At 49.8% G+C, this 19,416-nt stretch overlaps 2 protein-coding genes across 2 annotated transcripts in view; both read right to left on the minus strand.

Moving 5' to 3' along the window:
- Positions 1-14,789, minus strand: part of LOC308610401 (Golgi-associated RAB2 interactor protein 3-like) — a gene marked incomplete at both ends in the record, with an annotated part of 71,028 nt that extends 56,239 nt beyond the window's left edge. The window contains 4 exons of the mRNA XM_081259548.1: positions 1,731-1,929; positions 5,466-5,576; positions 6,361-6,954; positions 14,784-14,789. Of these exons, the coding sequence (XP_081115674.1) occupies positions 1,731-1,929; positions 5,466-5,576; positions 6,361-6,954; positions 14,784-14,789 (910 nt within the window). The remainder of the gene's footprint in view (positions 1-1,730; positions 1,930-5,465; positions 5,577-6,360; positions 6,955-14,783) is intronic.
- Positions 14,790-14,798: 9 nt separating this feature from the next.
- The window catches only part of LOC308610402 (uncharacterized protein), a gene marked incomplete at both ends in the record, with an annotated part of 179,683 nt that continues 175,065 nt past the window's right edge, over positions 14,799-19,416 (minus strand). Inside the window, 2 exons of the mRNA XM_081259549.1 lie at positions 14,799-14,954; positions 15,739-16,332. Coding sequence (XP_081115675.1) covers positions 14,799-14,954; positions 15,739-16,332 — 750 coding nt within the window. The remainder of the gene's footprint in view (positions 14,955-15,738; positions 16,333-19,416) is intronic.

The raw sequence follows: 19,416 nt of genomic DNA on the forward strand, positions 1-19,416 counted from the left end.
AGCATTTCTTTCGGAGTTGTATGGTTTCCTTTATTAGAGAAAGTAGGAATTGCCTCTCTAGGGAAGGATCCCAGCCAACCGGGGCTTTGTCTACCTCCCAGTGGTCATGTGTGAGCCTTGTTGCTGAATGGGGAATGACTGAAGTGCCTAAAGACGGAGAGGATCTCACTGGCGGTCTTACTTAGAGTCCCCGAACTGGTGGCGGGCTGGCTCTTCCTCTGTCTGCGAGCTGTCCTCCCCTCCTTTGTCAACTTTGGGGTTTTCATGGCCGCATGAGGACCAGTGGGAGGATGCTTTCTGGGTCTTGTCCCCTCGTGTCTTGTGGTGACCTTCATCTGTCCTGCGGTGATGGGAACTTTTCTTCGATGAAGACGTGTCCTTCTTTCCTTTTTTTCTTTCCAGGCTTCATCCCTGGGGTGGGAGACCTTCTGGCTTCCATCCCGTTCAGACGTGTAGCCTTCGCTCTGCAAGGTGGAGACCATGGGGGCTGCGACCTTCCCTTCAGCTCTTCCAGCAGCAGGCTTGCTGGTTGTGACTGCAGCTGGCAACACCATGCTCATGCTGCTCTCTGGACCATCTGCCCCCGTCGAGGATATGCTGGCAACACCCGCCGAGACAAGGTTCGTGTCCTGCAGGGATAGGCTGGCAGCACCTGCAGTGGCCTGGACGGATCCGCTTTCTCCTGGATCCTCGATGGTGGCTCCCGCCAGGCCCACGGTCATCCCTGCCGCCGATCCTTCGGCGCCTTTCAGGGCTGCAGGTGACCCACGGGGGGCATGATGGATTCCCTCTCACCCCACATAAGCACAAGACGTGGCTCCAGTCACGTCACGAAGCTTGTGAAGCCCAACCTCATCCTGATCCCTTTCTCTATGGAGCTCTGTGGTCTGATCCAACGGGAGGAGAGACAGGTAAGATAGAGAAAACAGAAAGTGAGCTCAGAATTGTCCGCTCCTCTCTCATCCTGGAGCTGAGCAACTCAAGGCCTTATACTTAGAATAACCTTTGAAATCACCCAGTCTAAGCTCACATTGGATGCAAGACCCCATCTACTGCACCCCTGTCAAACAGCCACTCCACTTTACTTGAACAGTCCCAGGGTCAGGGAGAGCACTGATACAATTCTCCATGATGATATACACTTTAACTTTATACCCTTGTGCTCCTCTCTCTGCAGGACAGATTCCTAGAAGTGGGGTTCCTGGGTCAAGGGATGCACACCTTGTACATTTTGGTGACTCCACGGGTTGGGCTGATTTGAGTCAGCGTGTCGGACTCCCGGGGAGACACAATGAAGGAAGGACTTCCTAACTGTGAATGATGTTCCCCACCTGCTGAGACTACCTGGGCTGGGGTAAGTGTTCAGGAAGAGACCAGACAGTCAGGATGCTGTAGAAGGGATTACAGCCCTGGTGATGAGACCAGTGCAGCCGAGATGATACCTAAGGTCTCTCTGAAATTCGGCCTCGTGGGACAAGGTGGAGAAGCACTCGGAACCTCTCCAGTGTGGTGATTTCCGTAGTGATAGCTCGTTTGTCCCTGACCCTTTTCAACGGTAGAAGGTATTTCCCAGGCGAGTCTCAGAGAGCACCAAAGGCTATGAAGGACCAGCTTTGCCCTGCTCTCCCGCTGCGCCCTGCCCCGTGTTCTTGAGTCCCTGTCGGTGCTTACCACTAGGATTTTGGCATCCTCTGTAGTCGCTGCATCTCCAGTTTGGAGCATCGGGGTACTGCTGTAACTGTCTACCGGTGGTCTCAGGATATAGACAAGCTTTTCCCAATAGGAAAAGAGGTCTTCTTGTGCGTCGGAAGAGGGGCACAGCTGCAGATAGAAAGTCCGGCCGGTAGCAAGATTCAGGCACAGCTGCTGTTTCTCCCGGTTGTGGATGGAGATCTTGACAAACTTCAAGGGGAGCAGCTTGGTGAGCTCTAGGGTCTTCACGGGCTTGCAACCTCTCCCCTTGGTGATCCCGGCACAGGATTTCCTTGGTCGAGCCAGCAGCATGACGTCAGGTAGTGGGAAGTGGGGGCTGGTGGATGCGACGCCCACAGTCACCGTTCGGACGCGGTTGTCTAGGTCAATCAGTTCTCCTTCCTTGCTGACCTGGATAAAGTCGCTCTCAAACATGGGAGCGTACTTGAAAATGTCATACTCTCCTCCCTCCTACAGTTGTCGTTGCAGGACCCCCATGGAGGTCCTCGACACCCCCACTGAACAGTAGCTATTGGCCGTGTAATGAGGTAAACTCTCACTGCTCATGGCTCTCTTCGTTCAAGACAGAGCCACCAGCCACAAATTGAGTCTCGGAGACAGAGAGAGAGAGGGAATGAAAGCACCTCGTCACCTCCCTGCAGGACTCTGCCAGAGTCTCTTAACCCGACCCTATTTATACCGCAAGCCCTTTGTGACCCGTCACCATCGCATCACACACCCCTTTGTTGAGCCTCCAAGCCCCCACCCCCTTGGGGCAGGCTCACCAGCCTCCCCCTAAACCAACCACCACGTCCATAGGGAACAGGCTGACCCTGCCAGGGTATACGTGTGGGTAGGCTGGATAGTCTTTCTACTCAAAAGGCTGAGAAAACCCTCCTGCTTTTGTAAATATCTGGGTGGTTTCCAGTCTTGTTGTTGTTACAAATCTCCATCATCTTGGCGCTTCTGCTGAATGATGTCCTGGGGATAAAATCCTGGAAGTGGACCGTGTACTTGCTAAGGGCAGGCATCCTATGGGGATTGCTGTTCTCTGTGCCCCCAGCGTATATAGCACAGTGCTGGCAGGAACTTAGAAAGAGTGCTACCTGTCAGAGTCCCATTGGTACTGTCATTTCCAGGATATGGAGAATTTTCTCACCCATTTTCTCTTTTCAAGGAGGCTAACGTTTTATATTTATATTTTTTTACAGTTTTAGAAACTGTTTTTCTTGTGAAATAAAACACACATTCATGAAAGTGCACAAACCATAAATATATAGCTTAATGAATAACAAGAAAGTGAGCAGCCTTGTACCTGTCACCCAGAGCAAGGAATAAAACCCTGCCAGCCCCTCTTCTGCGTGCTCCCTCCCCACAAAGGGAACCCAACCTTGGCTTCTATTTTTTTCCTTTCCCCCCTTCTTTTTTATTGACGTATAGTTGATTTACAATGTTGTGTTCATTTCTCTTGTGTTAATTTCTTCTGTTAATTTCTGATTCAGTTTCGTGTGTATTCTTTGTATATTTCATGTATAGTCTTTTTCCTATTCTTTTCCATTATGGTTGATCACAGGATACTGACTATAGTTCTCTGTGCTCTACAGTAGGACCCTGCTGTTTATCCACCCTGTAGTTTGTATCTGCTAATCCCAAACTCCCAATCCTTCCCTGCCCCCAACCCCACTGAAAACCCCAAGTCTCTCTTCTATGTCTGGGAGTCTGTTTCTGTTTTGCAGATATGTTCATTTGCATCGTACTTTAGAGTCCATGTATAAGGGCTATCATATGGTGAGAAATGTTATTTTTTATGTAGGCTTCCCAGGTGATCCTTATGCATGTGAATGTTTGAGAACTACTGTCTTCCACTGTAAAGTTATGGCATACTGGGGCTGAAAGAGGCCCCCCAGACCTCCTAGCCCAGTGGTTTTCCAACTTGGCTGCTGCACAGTAGAATTATTGGGTGAGATTTTTAAAACTCCCAGTGCTGGAGGGCTTACCCCACTTAAATGTCATCAGAATCTCAGGGATTGGGGTCAGGCTATCAATGTTTTTTTGTTTGTTTGTTTGTTTGTTTTGAAGCTCCCCAGGGAACTCCCAACATACAACCAAGGGTAAGAATCACTGCAGCGGTCCAATCCATTGGTTTTACAGTTGGGGACCCCGTGGCTGCCCACCGAGGTACCATTACAGAGAGGCAGAGTTACCCAAGAGAGTCAGTGGCCCAGACAGGATAGGAACTCAGATTTCCTGACTCATCGTTGGTGCTACTTCTACCATAAAGATTGTGTCCCTTTGTTGAGCCAATGACAACCCTGATCCCCCCGTGTTCTGTTTTATCCTACACAAAGTAAAATAACTCCCAATGGTTTGATTTCCTTACAAGCCAGAGAGAGTTTCTGTTTTCATAAGGTGAACCTCTGACCCCAGCTATGGCCTGAAGCTCAGCCCCGGCTGCAGACTTGTCCTCCCTCCACCCTAAGTGCCCTGGAGAAGCCTTGCTGGGAAAAGAGGCTTCTCTTTCTGGCAGTGGCTATGCACGTGTGACCTTCGAGCAAGCGACGAAAACCTTTTTCTGTGCTTATTTCCTTGCCTTCTACAGAGTGCCCATAACCAAAGCAAAGTGCTTTGCTGAGAAAAGGATGGTTGTTCAATAACATAGCCTCGTGCTAGGCACAGAACGGACAGCCAATAAATACTTGATGAGTTAAGTAATTAATTCAGCAACACAAGTATACACATCACACAGTCACTTCCCCCAGCTTGTCTTCTCCCCAAACTATTTACATATTAAATCTTATTTCAAAAGATTCGCAACCTCGCAATGAAAATTTCTGTAGAGTGCATCTATTTCCAGCCCTAGTGAATGGCTTAATGATACTTAATACCTATCTTGTACAACAAAATTTTGATTCAGGGGTCTCAGGCCAAAGCACAATTCGCACCACAGAAGTCACTGTCAAGTCCCTACCAGGCGAGGGGACATAGAAAACACAAGATAGCATTTCTTTTGGAGTTGTATGGTTTCCTTTATTAGAGAAAGTAGGAATTGCCTCTCTAGGGAAGGATCCAAGCCAACCGGGGCTTTGTCTACCTCCCAGTTGTCATGTGTGAGCCTTGTTGCTGAATGGGGAATGACTGAAGCGCCTAAAGACGGAGAGGATCTCACTGGCGGTCTTACTTAGAGTCCCCGAACTGGTGGCGGGCTGGCTCTTCCTCCGTCTGCGAGCTGTCCTCCCCTCCTTGGTCAACTTTGGGGTTTTCATGGCCGCATGAGGACCAGTGGGAGGATGCTTTCTGGGTCTTGTCCCCTCGTGTCCTGTGGTGACCTTCACCTGTCCTGCGGTGATGGGAACTTTTCCTCGATGAAGGCGTGTCCTTCTTTCCTTTTTTTCCTTCCAGGCTTCATCCCTGGGTTGGGAGACCTTCTGGCTTCCATCCCGTTCAGACGTGTAGCCTTCGCTCTGCAAGGTGGAGACCATGGGGGCTGCGACCTTCCCTTCAGCTCTTCCAGCAGCAGGCTTGCTGGTTGTGACTGCAGCAGGAAACACCATGCTCATGCTGCTCTCTGGACCATCTGCCCCCGTCGAGGATATGCTGGCAACACCCGCCGAGACCAGGTTCGTGTCCTGCAGGGATAGGCTGGCAGCACCTGCAGTGGCCTGGACGGATCCGCTTTCTCCTGGATCCTCGATGGTGGCTCCCGCCAGGCCCACGGTCATCCCTGCCGCCGATCCTTCGGCGCCTTTCAGGGCTGCAGGTGACCCACGGGGGGCATGATGGATTCCCTCTCCCCCCACATAAGCACAAGACGTGGCTCCAGTCACGTCACGAAGCTTGTGAAGCCCAACCTCATCCTGATCCCTTTCTCTGTGGAGCTCTGTGGTCTGATCCAACGGGAGGAGAGACAGGTAAGATAGAGAAAACAGAAAGTGAGCTCAGAACTGTCCGCTCCTCTCTCATCCTGGAGCTGAGCAACTCAAGGCCTTATACTTAGAATAACCTTTGAAATCACCCAGTCTAAGCTCCCATTGGATGCAAGACCCCATCTACTGCACCCCTGTCAAACGGCCACTCCACTTTACTTGAACAGTCCCAGGGTCAGGGAGAGCACTGATACAATTCTCCATGATGATATACACTTTAACTTTATACCCTTGTGCTTCTCTCTCTGCAGGACAGATTCCTAGAAGTGGGGTTCCTGGGTCAAGGGATGCACACCTTGTACATTTTGGTGACTCCACGGGTTGGGCTGATTTGAGTCAGCGTGTCGGACTCCCGGGGAGACACAATGAAGGAAGGACTTCCTAACTGTGAATGATGTTCCCCACCTGCTGAGACTACCTGGGCTGGGGTAAGTGTTCAGGAAGAGACCAGACAGTCAGGATGCTGTAGAAGGGATTACAGCCCTGGTGATGAGACCAGTGCAGCCGAGATGATACCTAAGGTCTCTCTGAAATTCGGCCTCGTGGGACAAGGTGGAGAAGCACTCGGAACCTCTCCAGTGTGGTGATTTCCGTAGTGATAGCTCGTTTGTCCCTGACCCTTTTCAACGGTAGAAGGTATTTCCCAGGCGAGTCTCAGAGAGCACCAAAGGCTATGAAGGACCAGCTTTGCCCTGCTCTCCCGCTGCGCCCTGCCCCGTGTTCTTGAGTCCCTGTCGGTGCTTACCACTAGGATTTTGGCATCCTCTGTAGTCGCTGCATCTCCAGTTTGGAGCATCGGGGTACTGCTGTAACTGTCTACCGGTGGTCTCAGGATATAGACAAGCTTTTCCCAATAGGAAAAGAGGTCTTCTTGTGCGTCGGAAGAGGGGCACAGCTGCAGATAGAAAGTCCGGCCGGTAGCAAGATTCAGGCACAGCTGCTGTTTCTCCCGGTTGTGGATGGAGATCTTGACAAACTTCAAGGGGAGCAGCTTGGTGAGCTCTAGGGTCTTCACGGGCTTGCAACCTCTCCCCTTGGTGATCCCGGCACAGGATTTCCTTGGTCGAGCCAGCAGCATGACGTCAGGTAGTGGGAAGTGGGGGCTGGTGGATGCGACGCCCACAGTCACCGTTCGGACGCGGTTGTCTAGGTCAATCAGTTCTCCTTCCTTGCTGACCTGGATAAAGTCGCTCTCAAACATGGGAGCGTACTTGAAAATGTCATACTCTCCTCCCTCGTACAGTTGTCGTTGCAGGACCCCCATGGAGGTCCTCGACACCCCCACTGAACAGTAGCTATTGGCCTTGTAATGAGGTAAACTCTCACTGCTCATGGCTCTCTTCGTTCAAGACAGAGCCACCAGCCACAAATTGAGTCTCGGAGACAGAGAGAGAGAGTGAATGAAAGCACCTCGTCACCTCCCTGCAGGACTCTGCCAGAGTCTCTTAACCCGAACCTATTTATACCGCAAGCCCTTTGTGACCCATCACCATCGCATCACACACCCCTTTGTTGAGCCTCCAAGCCCCCACCCCCTTGGGGCAGGCTCACCAGCCTCCCCCTAAACCAACCACCACGTCCATAGGGAACAGGCTGACCCTGCCAGGGTATACGTGTGGGTAGGCTGGATAGTCTTTCTACTCAAAAGGCTGAGAAAACCCTCCTGCTTTTGTAAATATCTGGGTAATTTCCAGTCTTGTTGTTGTGACAAATCTCCATCATCTTGGCGCTTCTGCTGAATGATGTCCTGGGGATAAAATCCTGGAAGTGGACCGTGTACTTGCTAAGGGCAGGCATCCTATGGGGATTGCTGTTCTCTGTGCCCCCAGCGTATATAGCACAGTGCTGGCAGGAACTTAGAAAGAGTGCTACCTGTCAGAGTCCCATTGGTACTGTCATTTCCAGGATATGGAGAATTTTCTCACCCATTTTCTCTTTTCAAGGAGGCTAACGTTTTATATTTATATTTTTTTACAGTTTTAGAAACTGTTTTTCTTGTGAAATAAAACACACATTCATGAAAGTGCACAAACCATAAATATATAGCTTAATGAATAACAAGAAAGTGAGCAGCCTTGTACCTGTCACCCAGAGCAAGGAATAAAACCCTGCCAGCCCCTCTTCTGCGTGCTCCCTCCCCACAAAGGGAACCCAACCTTGGCTTCTATTTTTTTCCTTTCCCCCCTTCTTTTTTATTGACGTATAGTTGATTTACAATGTTGTGTTCATTTCTCTTGTGTTAATTTCTTCTGTTAATTTCTGATTCAGTTTCGTGTGTATTCTTTGTATATTTCATGTATAGTCTTTTTCCTATTCTTTTCCATTATGGTTGATCACAGGATACTGCCTATAGTTCTCTGTGCTCTACAGTAGGACCCTGCTGTTTATCCACCCTGTAGTTTGTATCTGCTAATCCCAAACTCCCAATCCTTCCCTGCCCCCAACCCCACTGAAAACCCCAAGTCTCTCTTCTATGTCTGGGAGTCTGTTTCTGTTTTGCAGATATGTTCATTTGCATCGTACTTTAGAGTCCATGTATAAGGGCTATCATATGCTGAGAAATGTTATTTTTTAAATAGGCTTCCCAGGTGATCCTTATGCATGTGAATGTTTGAGAACTACTGTCTTCCACTGTAAAGTTATGGCATACTGGGGCTGAAAGAGGCCCCCCAGACCTCCTAGCCCAGTGGTTTTCCAACTTGGCTGCTGCACAGTAGAATTATTGGGTGAGATTTTTAAAACTCCCAGTGCTGGAGGGCTTACCCCACTTAAATGTCATCAGAATCTCTGGGATTGGGGTCAGGCTATCAATGTTTTTTTGTTTGTTTGTTTGTTTGTTTTGAAGCTCCCCAGGGAACTCCCAACATACAACCAAGGGTAAGAATCACTGCAGCGGTCCAATCCATTGGTTTTACAGTTGGGGACCCCGTGGCTGCCCACCGAGGTACCATTACAGAGAGGCAGAGTGACCCAAGAGAGTCAGTGGCCCAGACAGGATAGGAACTCAGATTTCCTGACTCCTCGTTGGTGCTGCTTCTACCATAAAGATTGTGTCCCTTTGTTGAGCCAATGACAACCCTGATCCCCCCATGTTCTGTTTTATCCTACACAAAGTAAAATAACTCCCAATGGTTTGATTTCCTTACAAGCCAGAGAGAGTTTCTGTTTTCATAAGGTGAACCTCTGACCCCAGCTATGGCCTGAAGCTCAGCCCCGGCTGCAGACTTGTCCTCCCTCCACCCTAAGTGCCCTGGAGAAGCCTTGCTGGGAAAACAGGCTTCTCTTTCTGGCAGTGGCTATGCACGTGTGACCTTCGAGCAAGCGACGAAAACCTTTTTCTGTGCTTATTTCCTTGCCTTCTACAGAGTGCCCATAACCAAAGCAAAGTGCTTTGCTGAGAAAAGGATGGTTGTTCAATAACATAGCCTCGTGCTAGGCACAGAACGGACAGCCAATAAATACTTGATGAGTTAAGTAATTAATTCAGCAACGCAAGTATACACATCACACAGTCACTTCCCCCAGCTTGTCTTCTCCCCAAACTATTTACATATTAAATCTTATTTCAAAAGATTCGCAACCTCGCAATGACAATTTCTGTAGAGTGCATCTATTTCCAGCCCTAGTGAATGGCTTAATGATACTTAATACCTATCTTGTACAACAAAATTTTGATTCAGGGGTCTCAGGCCAAAGCACAATTCGCACCACAGAAGTCACTGTCAAGTCACTACCAGGCGAGGGGACATAGAAAACACAAGATAGCATTTCTTTTGGAGTTGTATGGTTTCCTTTATTAGAGAAAGTAGGAATTGCATCTCTAGGGAAGGATCCCAGCCAACCGGGGCTTTGTCTACCTCCCAGTGGTCATGTGTGAGCCTTGTTCCTGAATGGGGAATGACTGAAGCGCCTAAAGACGGAGAGGATCTCACTGGCGGTCTTACTTAGAGTCCCCGAACTGGTGGCGGGCTGGCTCTTCCTCCGTCTGCGAGCTGTCCTCCCTTCCTTGGTCAACTTTGGGGTTTTCATGGCCGCATGAGGACCAGTGGGAGGATGCTTTCTGGGTCTTGTCCCCTCGTGTCCTGTGGTGACCTTCACCTGTCCTGCAGTGATGGGAACTTTTCCTCGATGAAGACGTGTCCTTCTTTCCTTTTTTTCCTTCCAGGTTTCATCACTGGGGTGGGAGACCTTCTGGCTTCCATCCCGTTCAGATGTGTAGCCTTCGCTCTGCAAGGTGGAGACCATGGGGGCTGCGACCTTCCCTTCAGCTTTTCCAGCAGCAGGCTTGCTGGTTGTGACTGCAGCTGGCAACACCATGCTCATGCTGCTCTCTGGACCATCTGCCCCCGTCGAGGATATGCTGGCAACACCCGCCGAGACCAGGTTCGTGTCCTGCAGGGATCGGCTGGCAGCACCTGCAGTGGCCTGGACGGATCCGCTTTCTCCTGGATCCTAGATGGTGGCTCCCGCCAGGCCCACGGTCATCCCTGCCGCAGATCCTTTGGCGCCTTTCAGGGCTGCAGGTGACCCACGGGGTGCATGATGGATTCCCTCTCCCCCCACATAAGCACAAGACGTGGCTCCAGTAACGTCACGAAGCTTGTGAAGCCCAACCTCATCCTGATCCCTTTCTCTGTGGAGCTCTGTGGTCTGAGCCAAGTGGAGGAGAGACAGGTAAGATAGAGATGACAGAAAGTGAGCTCAGAACTGTCCGCTCCTCTCTCATCCTGGAGCTGAGCAACTCAAGGCCTTATACTTAGAATAACCTTTGAAATCACCCAGTCTAAGCTCCCATTGGATGCAAGACCCCATCTACTGCACCCCTGTCAAACGGCCACTCCACTGTACTTGAACAGTCCCAGGGTCAGGGAGAGCACAGATACAATTCTCCATGGTGATATACACTTTAACTTTATACCCTTGTGCTTCTCTCTCTGCAGGACAGATTCCTAGAAGTGGGGTTCCTGGGTCAAGGGATGCACACCTTGTACATTTTGGTGACTCCACGGGTTGGGCTGATTTGAGTCAGCGTGTCGGACTCCCGGGGAGACACAATGAAGGAAGGACTTCCTAACTGTGAATGATGTTCCCCACCTGCTGAGACTACCTGGGCTGGGGTAAGTGTTCAGGAAGAGACCAGACAGTCAGGATGCTGTAGAAGGGATTACAGCCCTGGTGATGAGACCAGTGCAGCCGAGATGATACCTAAGGTCTCTCTGAAATTCGGCCTCGTGGGACAAGGTGGAGAAGCACTCAGAACCTCTCCAGTGTGGTGACTCCCGTAGTGATAGCTCGTTTGTCCCTGACCCTTTTCAACGGTAGAAGGTATTTCCCAGGCGAGTCTCAGAGAGCACCAAAGGCTATGAAGGACCAGCTTTGCCCTGCTCTCCCGAAGCACCCTGTCCCGTGTTCTTGAGTCCCTGTCGGTGCTTACCACTAGGATTTTGGCATCCTCTGTAGTCGCTGCATCTCCAGTTTGGAACATCGGGGTACTGCTGTAAATGTCTACCGGTGGTCTCAGGATATAGACAAGCTTTTCCCAGTAGGAAAAGAGGTCTTCTTGTGCGTCGGAAGAGGGGCACAGCTGCAGATAGAAAGTCCGGCCGGTAGCAAGATTCAGGCACAGCTGCTGTTTCTCCCGGTTGTGGATGGAGATCTTGACAAACTTCAAGGGGAGCAGCTTGGTGAGCTCTAGGGTCTTCACGGGCTTGCAACCTCTCCCCTTGGTGATCCCGGCACAGACTTTCCTTGGTCGGGCCAGCAGCATGACGTCAGGTAGTGGGAAGAGGGGGCTGGTGGATGCGACGCCCACAGTCACCGTTCGGACGCGGTTGTCTAGGTCAATCAGTTCTCCTTCCTTGCTGACCTGGATAAAGTCGCTCTCAAACATGGGAGCGTACTTGAAAATGTCATACTCTCCTCCCTCGTACAGTTGTCGTTGCAGGACCCCCATGGAGGTCCTCGACACCCCCACTGAACAGTAGCTATTGGCCGTGTAATGAGGTAAACTCTCACTGCTCATGGCTCTCTTCGTTCAAGACAGAGCCACCAGCCACAAATTGAGTCTCGGAGAGAGAGAGAGAGAGGGAACGAAAGCACCTCGTCACCTACCTGCAGGACTCTGCCAGAGTCTCTTGACCCGACCCTATTTATACCGCAAGCCCTTTGTGACCCGTCACCATCGCATCACACACCCCTTTGTTGAGCCTCCAAGCACCCACCCCCTTGGGGCAGGCTCACCAGCCTCCCACTAAACCAACCACCACGTCCATAGGGAACAGGCTGACCCTGCCAGGGTATACGTGTGGGTAGGCTGGATAGTCTTTCTACTCAAAAGGTTGAGAAAACCCTCCTGCTTTTGTAAATATCTGGGTGGTTTCCAGTCTTGTTGTTGTTACAAATCTCCATCATCTTGGCGCTTCTGCTGAATGATGTCCTGGGGATAAAATCCTGGAAGAGGACCGTGTCCTTGCTAAGGGCAGGCATCCTATGGGGATTGCTGTTCTCTGTGCCCCCAGAATATATAGCACAGTGCTGGCAGGAACTTAGAAAGAGTGCTACCTGTCAGAGTCCCATTGGTACTGTCATTTCCAGGATATGGAGAATTTTCTCACCCATTTTCTCTTTTCAAGGAGGCTAACGTTTTATATTTATATTTTTTTACAGTTTTAGAAACTGTTTTTCTTGTGAAATATAACACACATTCATGAAAGTGCACAAACCATAAATATATAGCTTAATGAGTAACAAGAAAGTGAGCAGCCTTGTAGCTGCCACCCAGAGCAAGGAATAGAACCCTGCCAGCCCCTCTTCTGCGTGCTCCCTCCCCACAAAGGGAACCCAACCTTGGCTTCTATTTTTTTCCTTTCCCCCCTTCTTTTTTATTGACGTATAGTTGATTTGCAATGTTGTGTTCCTTTCTGTTGTGTTAATTTCTTCTGTTAATTTCTGATTCAGTTTCATGTGTATTCTTTGTATATTTCATGTATAGTCTTTTTCCTATTCTTTTCCATTATGGTTGATCACAGGATACTGACTATAGCTCTCTGTGCTCTACAGTAGGACCCTGCTGTTTATCCACCCTGTAGTTTGTATCTGCTAATCCCAAACTCCCAATCCTTCCCTGCCCCCAACCCCACTGAAAACCCCAAGTCTCTCTTCTATGTCTGGGAGTCTGTTTCTGTTTTGCAGATATGTTCATTTGCATCGTACTTTAGAGTCCATGTATAAGGGCTATCATATGGTGAGAAATGTTATTTTTTATATAGGCTTCCCAGGTCATCCTTATGCATGTGAATGTTTGAGAACTACTGTCTTCCACTGTAAAGTTATGGCATACTGGGGCTGAAAGAGGCCCCCCAGACCTCCTAGCCCAGTGGTTTTCCAACTTGGCTGCTGCACAGTAGAATTATTGGGTGAGATTTTTAAAACTCCCAGTGCTGGAGGGCTTACCCCACTTAAATGTCATCAGAATCTCTGGGATTGGGGTCAGGCTATCAATGTTTTTTTGTTTGTTTGTTTGTTTGTTTTGAAGCTCCCCAGGGAACTCCCAACATACAACCAAGGGTAAGAATCACTGCAGCGGTCCAATCCATTGGTTTTACAGTTGGGGACCCCGTGGCTGCCCACCGAGGTACCATTACAGAGAGGCAGAGTGACCCAAGAGAGTCAGTGGCCCAGACAGGATAGGAACTCAGATTTCCTGACTCCTCGTTGGTGCTGCTTCTACCATAAAGATTGTGTCCCTTTGTTGAGCCAATGACAACCCTGATCCCCCCGTGTTCTGTTTTATCCTACACATAGTAAAATAACTCCCAATGGTTTGATTTCCTTACAAGCCAGAGAGAGTTTCTGTTTTCATAAGGTGAACCTCTGACCCCAGCTATGGCCTGAAGCTCAGCCCCGGCTGCAGACTTGTCCTCCCTCCACCCTAAGTGCCCTGGAGAAGCCTTGCTGGGAAAACAGGCTTCTCTTTCTGGCAGTGGCTATGCACGTGTGACCTTCGAGCAAGCGACGAAAACCTTTTTCTGTGCTTATTTCCTTGCCTTCTACAGAGTGCCCATAACCAAAGCAAAGTGCTTTGCTGAGAAAAGGATGGTTGTTCAATAACATAGCCTCGTGCTAGGCACAGAACGGACAGCCAATAAATACTTGATGAGTTACGTAATTAATTCAGCAACGCAAGTATACACATCACACAGTCACTTCCCCCAGCTTGTCTTCTCCCCAAGCTATTTACATATTAAATCTTATTTCAAAAGATTCCCAACCTCGCAATGAAAATTTCTGTAGAGTGCATCTATTTCCAGCCCTAGTGTATGGCTTAATGATACTTAATACCTATCTTGTACAACAAAATTTTGATTCTGGGGTCTCAGGCCAAAGCACAATTCGCACCACAGAACTCACTGTCAAGTCACTACCAGGCGAGGGGACATAGAAAACACAAGATAGCATTTCTTTCGGAGTTGTATGGTTTCCTTTATTAGAGAAAGTAGGAATTGCCTCTCTAGGGAAGGATCCCAGCCAACCGGGGCTTTGTCTACCTCCCAGTGGTCATGTGTGAGCCTTGTTGCTGAATGGGGAATGACTGAAGCGCCTAAAGACGGAGAGGATCTCACTGGCGGTCTTACTTAGAGTCCCCGAACTGGTGGCGGGCTGGCTCTTCCTCCGTCTGCGAGCTGTCCTCCCCTCCTTTGTCAACTTTGGGGTTTTCATGGCCGCATGAGGACCAGTGGGAGGATGCTTTCTGGGTCTTGTCCCCTCGTGTCCTGTGGTGACCTTCACCTGTCCTGCGGTGATGGGAACATTTCCTCGATGAAGACGTGTCCTTCTTTCCTTTTTTTCCTTCCAGGCTTCATCCCTGGGGTGGGAGACCTTCTGGCTTCCATCCCGTTCAGACGTGTAGCCTTCGCTCTGCAAGGTGGAGACCATGGGGGCTGCGACCTTCCCTTCAGCTCTTCCAGCAGCAGGCTTGCTGGTTGTGACTGCAGCAGGCAACACCATGCTCATGCTGCTCTCTGGACCATCTGCCCCCGTCGAGGATATGCTGGCAACACCCGCCGAGACCAGGTTCGTGTGCTGCAGGGATAGGCTGGCAGCACCTGCAGTGGTCTGGACGGATCCGCTTTCTCCTGGATCCTCGATGGTGGCTCCCGCCAGGCCCACGGTCATCCCTGCCGCCTATCCTTCGGCGCCTTTCAGGGCTGCAGGTGACCCACGGGGGGCTTGATGGATTCCCTCTCCCCCCACATAAGCACAAGACGTGGCTCCAGTAACGTCACGAAGCTTGTGAAGCCCAACCTCATCCTGATCCCTTTCTCTGTGGAGCTCTGTGGTCTGAGCCAAGGGGAGGAGAGACAGGTAAGATAGAGATGACAGAAAGTGAGCTCAGAACTGTCCGCTCCTTTCTCATCCTGGAGCTGAGCAACTCAAGGCCTTATACTTAGAATAACCTTTGAAATCACCCAGTCTAAGCTCCCATTGGATGCAAGACCCCATCTACTGCACCCCTGTCAAACGGCCACTCCACTGTACTTGAACAGTCCCAGGGTCAGGGAGAGCACTGATACAATTCTCCATGATGATATACACTTTAACTTTATACCCTTGTGCTTCTCTCTCTGCAGGACAGATTCCTAGAAGTGGGGTTCCTGGGTCAAGGGATGCACACCTTGTACATTTTGGTGACTCCACGGGTGGGGCTGATTTGAGTCAGCGTGTCGGACTCCCGGGGAGACACAATGAAGGAAGGACTTCCTAACTGTGAATGATGTTCCCCACCTGCTGAGACTACCTGGGCTGGGGTAAGTGTTCAGGAAGAGACCAGACAGTCAGGATGCTGTAGAAGGGATTACAGCCCTGGTGATGAGACCAGTGCAGCCGAGATGATACCTAAGGTCTCTCTGAAACTCGGCCTCGTGGGACAAGGTGGAGAAGCACTCAGAACCTCTCCAGTGTTGTGACTCCTGTAGTGATAGCTCGTTTGTCCCTGACCCTTTTCAACGGTAGAAGGTATTTCCCAGGCGAGTCTCAGAGAGCACCAAAGGCTATGAAGGACCAGCTTTGCCCTGCTCTCCCGAAGCGCCCTGCCCCGTGTTCTTGAGTCCCTGTCGGTGCTTACCACTAGGATTTTGGCATCCTCTGTAGTCGCTGCATCTCCAGTTTGGAGCATCGGGGTACTGCTGTAACTGTCTACCGGTGGTCTCAGGATATAGACAAGCTTTTCCCAATAGGAAAAGAGGTCTTCTTGTGCGTCGGAAGAGGGGCACAGCTGCAGATAGAAAGTCCGGCCGGTAGCAAGATTCAGGCACAGCTGCTGTTTCTCCCGGTTGTGGATGGAGATCTTGACAAACTTCAAGGGGAGCAGCTTGGTGAGCTCTAGGGTCTTCACGGGCTTGCAACCTCTCCCCTTGGTGATCCCGGCACAGACTTTCCTTGGTCGGGCCAGCAGCATGACGTCAGGTAGTGGGAAGAGGGGGCTGGTGGATGCGACGCCCACAGTCACCGTTCGGACGCGGTTGTCTAGGTCAATCAGTTCTCCTTCCTTGCTGACCTGGATAAAGTCGCTCTCAAACATGGGAGCGTACTTGAAAATGTCATACTCTCCTCCCTCGTACAGTTGTCGTTGCAGGACCCCCATGGAGGTCCTCGACACCCCCACTGAACAGTAGCTATTGGCCGTGTAATGAGGTAAACTCTCACTGCTCATGGCTCTCTTCGTTCAAGACAGAGCCACCAGCCACAAATTGAGTCTCGGAGAGAGAGAGAGAGAGGGAACGAAAGCACCTCGTCACCTCCCTGCAGGACTCTGCCAGAGTCTCTTGACCCGACCCTATTTATACCGCAAGCCCTTTGTGACCCGTCACCATCGCATCACACACCCCTTTGTTGAGCCTCCAAGCCCCCACCCCCTTGGGGCAGGCTCACCAGCCTCCCCCTAAACCAACCACCACGTCCATAGGGAACAGGCTGACCCTGCCAGGGTATACGTGTGGGTAGGCTGGATAGTCTTTCTACTCAAAAGGTTGAGAAAACCCTCCTGCTTTTGTAAATATCTGGGTGGTTTCCAGTCTTGTTGTTGTTACAAATCTCCATCATCTTGGCGCTTCTGCTGAATGATGTCCTGGGGATAAAATCCTGGAAGTGGACCGTGTACTTGCTAAGGGCAGGCATCCTATGGTGATTGCTGTTCTCTGTGCCCCCAGCATATATAGCACAGTGCTGGCAGGAACTTAGAAAGAGTGCTACCTGTCAGAGTCCCATTGGTACTGTCATTTCCAGGATATGGAGAATTTTCTCACCCATTTTCTCTTTTCAAGGAGGCTAACGTTTTATATTTATATTTTTTTACAGTTTTAGAAACTGTTTTTCTTGTGAAATATAACACACATTCATGAAAGTGCACAAACCATAAATATATAGCTTAATGAGTAACAAGGAAGTGAGCAGCCTTGTAGCTGCCACCCAGAGCAAGGAATAGAACCCTGCCAGACCCTCTTCTGCGTGCTCCCTCCCCACAAAGGGAACCCAACCTTGGCTTCTATTTTTTTCCTTTCCCCCCTTCTTTTTTATTGACGTATAGTTGATTTGCAATGTTGTGTTCCTTTCTGTTGTGTTAATTTCTTCTGTTAATTTCTGATTCAGTTTCATGTGTATTCTTTGTATATTTCATGTATAGTCTTTTTCCTATTCTTTTCCATTATGGTTGATCACAGGATACTGACTATAGCTCTCTGTGCTCTACAGTAGGACCCTGCTGTTTATCCACCCTGTAGTTTGTATCTGCTAATCCCAAACTCCCAATCCTTCCCTGCCCCCAACCCCACTGAAAACCCCAAGTCTCTCTTCTATGTCTGGGAGTCTGTTTCTGTTTTGCAGATATGTTCATTTGCATCGTACTTTAGAGTCCATGTATAAGGGCTATCATATGGTGAGAAATGTTATTTTTTATATAGGCTTCCCAGGTCATCCTTATGCATGTGAATGTTTGAGAACTACTGTCTTCCACTGTAAAGTTATGGCATACTGGGGCTGAAAGAGGCCCCCCAGACCTCCTAGCCCAGTGGTTTTCCAACTTGGCTGCTGCACAGTAGAATTATTGGGTGAGATTTTTAAAACTCCCAGTGCTGGAGGGCTTACCCCACTTAAATGTCATCAGAATCTCTGGGATTGGGGTCAGGCTATCAATGTTTCTTTGTTTGTTTGTTTGTTTGTTTTGAAGCTCCCCAGGGAACTCCCAACATACAACCAAGGGTAAGAATCACTGCAGCGGTCCAATCCATTGGTTTTACAGTTGGGGACCCCGTGGCTGCCCACCGAGGTACCATTACAGAGAGGCAGAGTGACCCAAGAGAGTCAGTGGCCCAGACAGGATAGGAACTCAGATTTCCTGACTCCTCGTTGGTGCTGCTTCTACCATAAAGATTGTGTCCCTTTGTTGAGCCAATGACAACCCTGATCCCCCCGTGTTCTGTTTTATCCTACACAAAGTAAAATAACTCCCAATGGTTTGATTTCCTTACAAGCCAGAGAGAGTTTCTGTTTTCATAAGGTGAACCTCTGACCCCAGCTATGGCCTGAAGCTCAGCCCCGGCTGCAGACTTGTCCTCCCTCCACCCTAAGTGCCCTGGAGAAGCCTTGCTGGGAAAACAGGCTTCTCTTTCTGGCAGTGGCTATGCACGTGTGACCTTCGAGCAAGCGACGAAAACCTTTTTCTGTGCTTATTTCCTTGCCTTCTACAGAGTGCCCATAACCAAAGCAAAGTGCTTTGCTGAGAAAAGGATGGTTGTTCAATAACATAGCCTCGTGCTAGGCACAGAACGGACAGCCAATAAATACTTGATGAGTTACGTAATTAATTCAGCAACGCAAGTATACACATCACACAGTCACTTCCCCCAGCTTGTCTTCTCCCCAAGCTATTTACATATTAAATCTTATTTCAAAAGATTCCCAACCTCGCAATGAAAATTTCTGTAGAGTGCATCTATTTCCAGCCCTAGTGTATGGCTTAATGATACTTAATACCTATCTTGTACAACAAAATTTTGATTCTGGGGTCTCAGGCCAAAGCACAATTCGCACCACAGAAGTCACTGTCAAGTCCCTCCCAGGCGAGGGGACATAGAAAACACAAGATAGCATTTCTTTCGGAGTTGTATGGTTTCCTTTATTAGAGAAAGTAGGAATTGCCTCTCTAGGGAAGGATCCCAGCCAACCGGGGCTTTGTCTACCTCCCAGTGGTCATGTGTGAGCCTTGTTGCTGAATGGGGAATGACTGAAGCGCCTAAAGACGGAGAAGATCTCACTGGCGGTCTTACTTAGAGTCCCCGAACTGGTGGCGGGCTGGCTCTTCCTCCGTCTGTAAGCTGTCCTCCCCTCCTTTGTCAACTTTGGGGTTTTCATGGCCGCATGAGGACCAGTGGGAGGATGCTTTCTGGGTCTTGTCCCCTCGTGTCCTGTGGTGACCTTCACGTGTCCTGCGGTGATGGGAACTTTTCCTCGATGAAGACGTGTCCTTCTTTCCTTTTTCTCCTTCCAGGCTTCATCCCTGGGGTGGGAGACCTTCTGGCTTCCATCCCGTTCAGACGTGTAGCCTTCGCTCTGCAAGGTGGAGACCATGGGGGCTGCGACCTTCCCTTCAGCTCTTCCAGCAGCAGGCTTGCTGGTTGTGACTGCAGCAGGAAACACCATGCTCATGCTGCTCTCTGGACCATCTGCCCCCGTCGAGGATATGCTGGCAACACCCGCCGAGACCAGGTTCGTGTCCTGCAGGGATAGGCTGGCTGCACCTGCAGTG

The sequence above is a fragment of the Mesoplodon bidens genome (genome assembly GCF_964165515.1).
Source record: "Mesoplodon bidens genome assembly, contig: HAP1_SCAFFOLD_174, whole genome shotgun sequence".
Taxonomy (NCBI): domain Eukaryota; kingdom Metazoa; phylum Chordata; class Mammalia; order Artiodactyla; family Ziphiidae; genus Mesoplodon; species Mesoplodon bidens.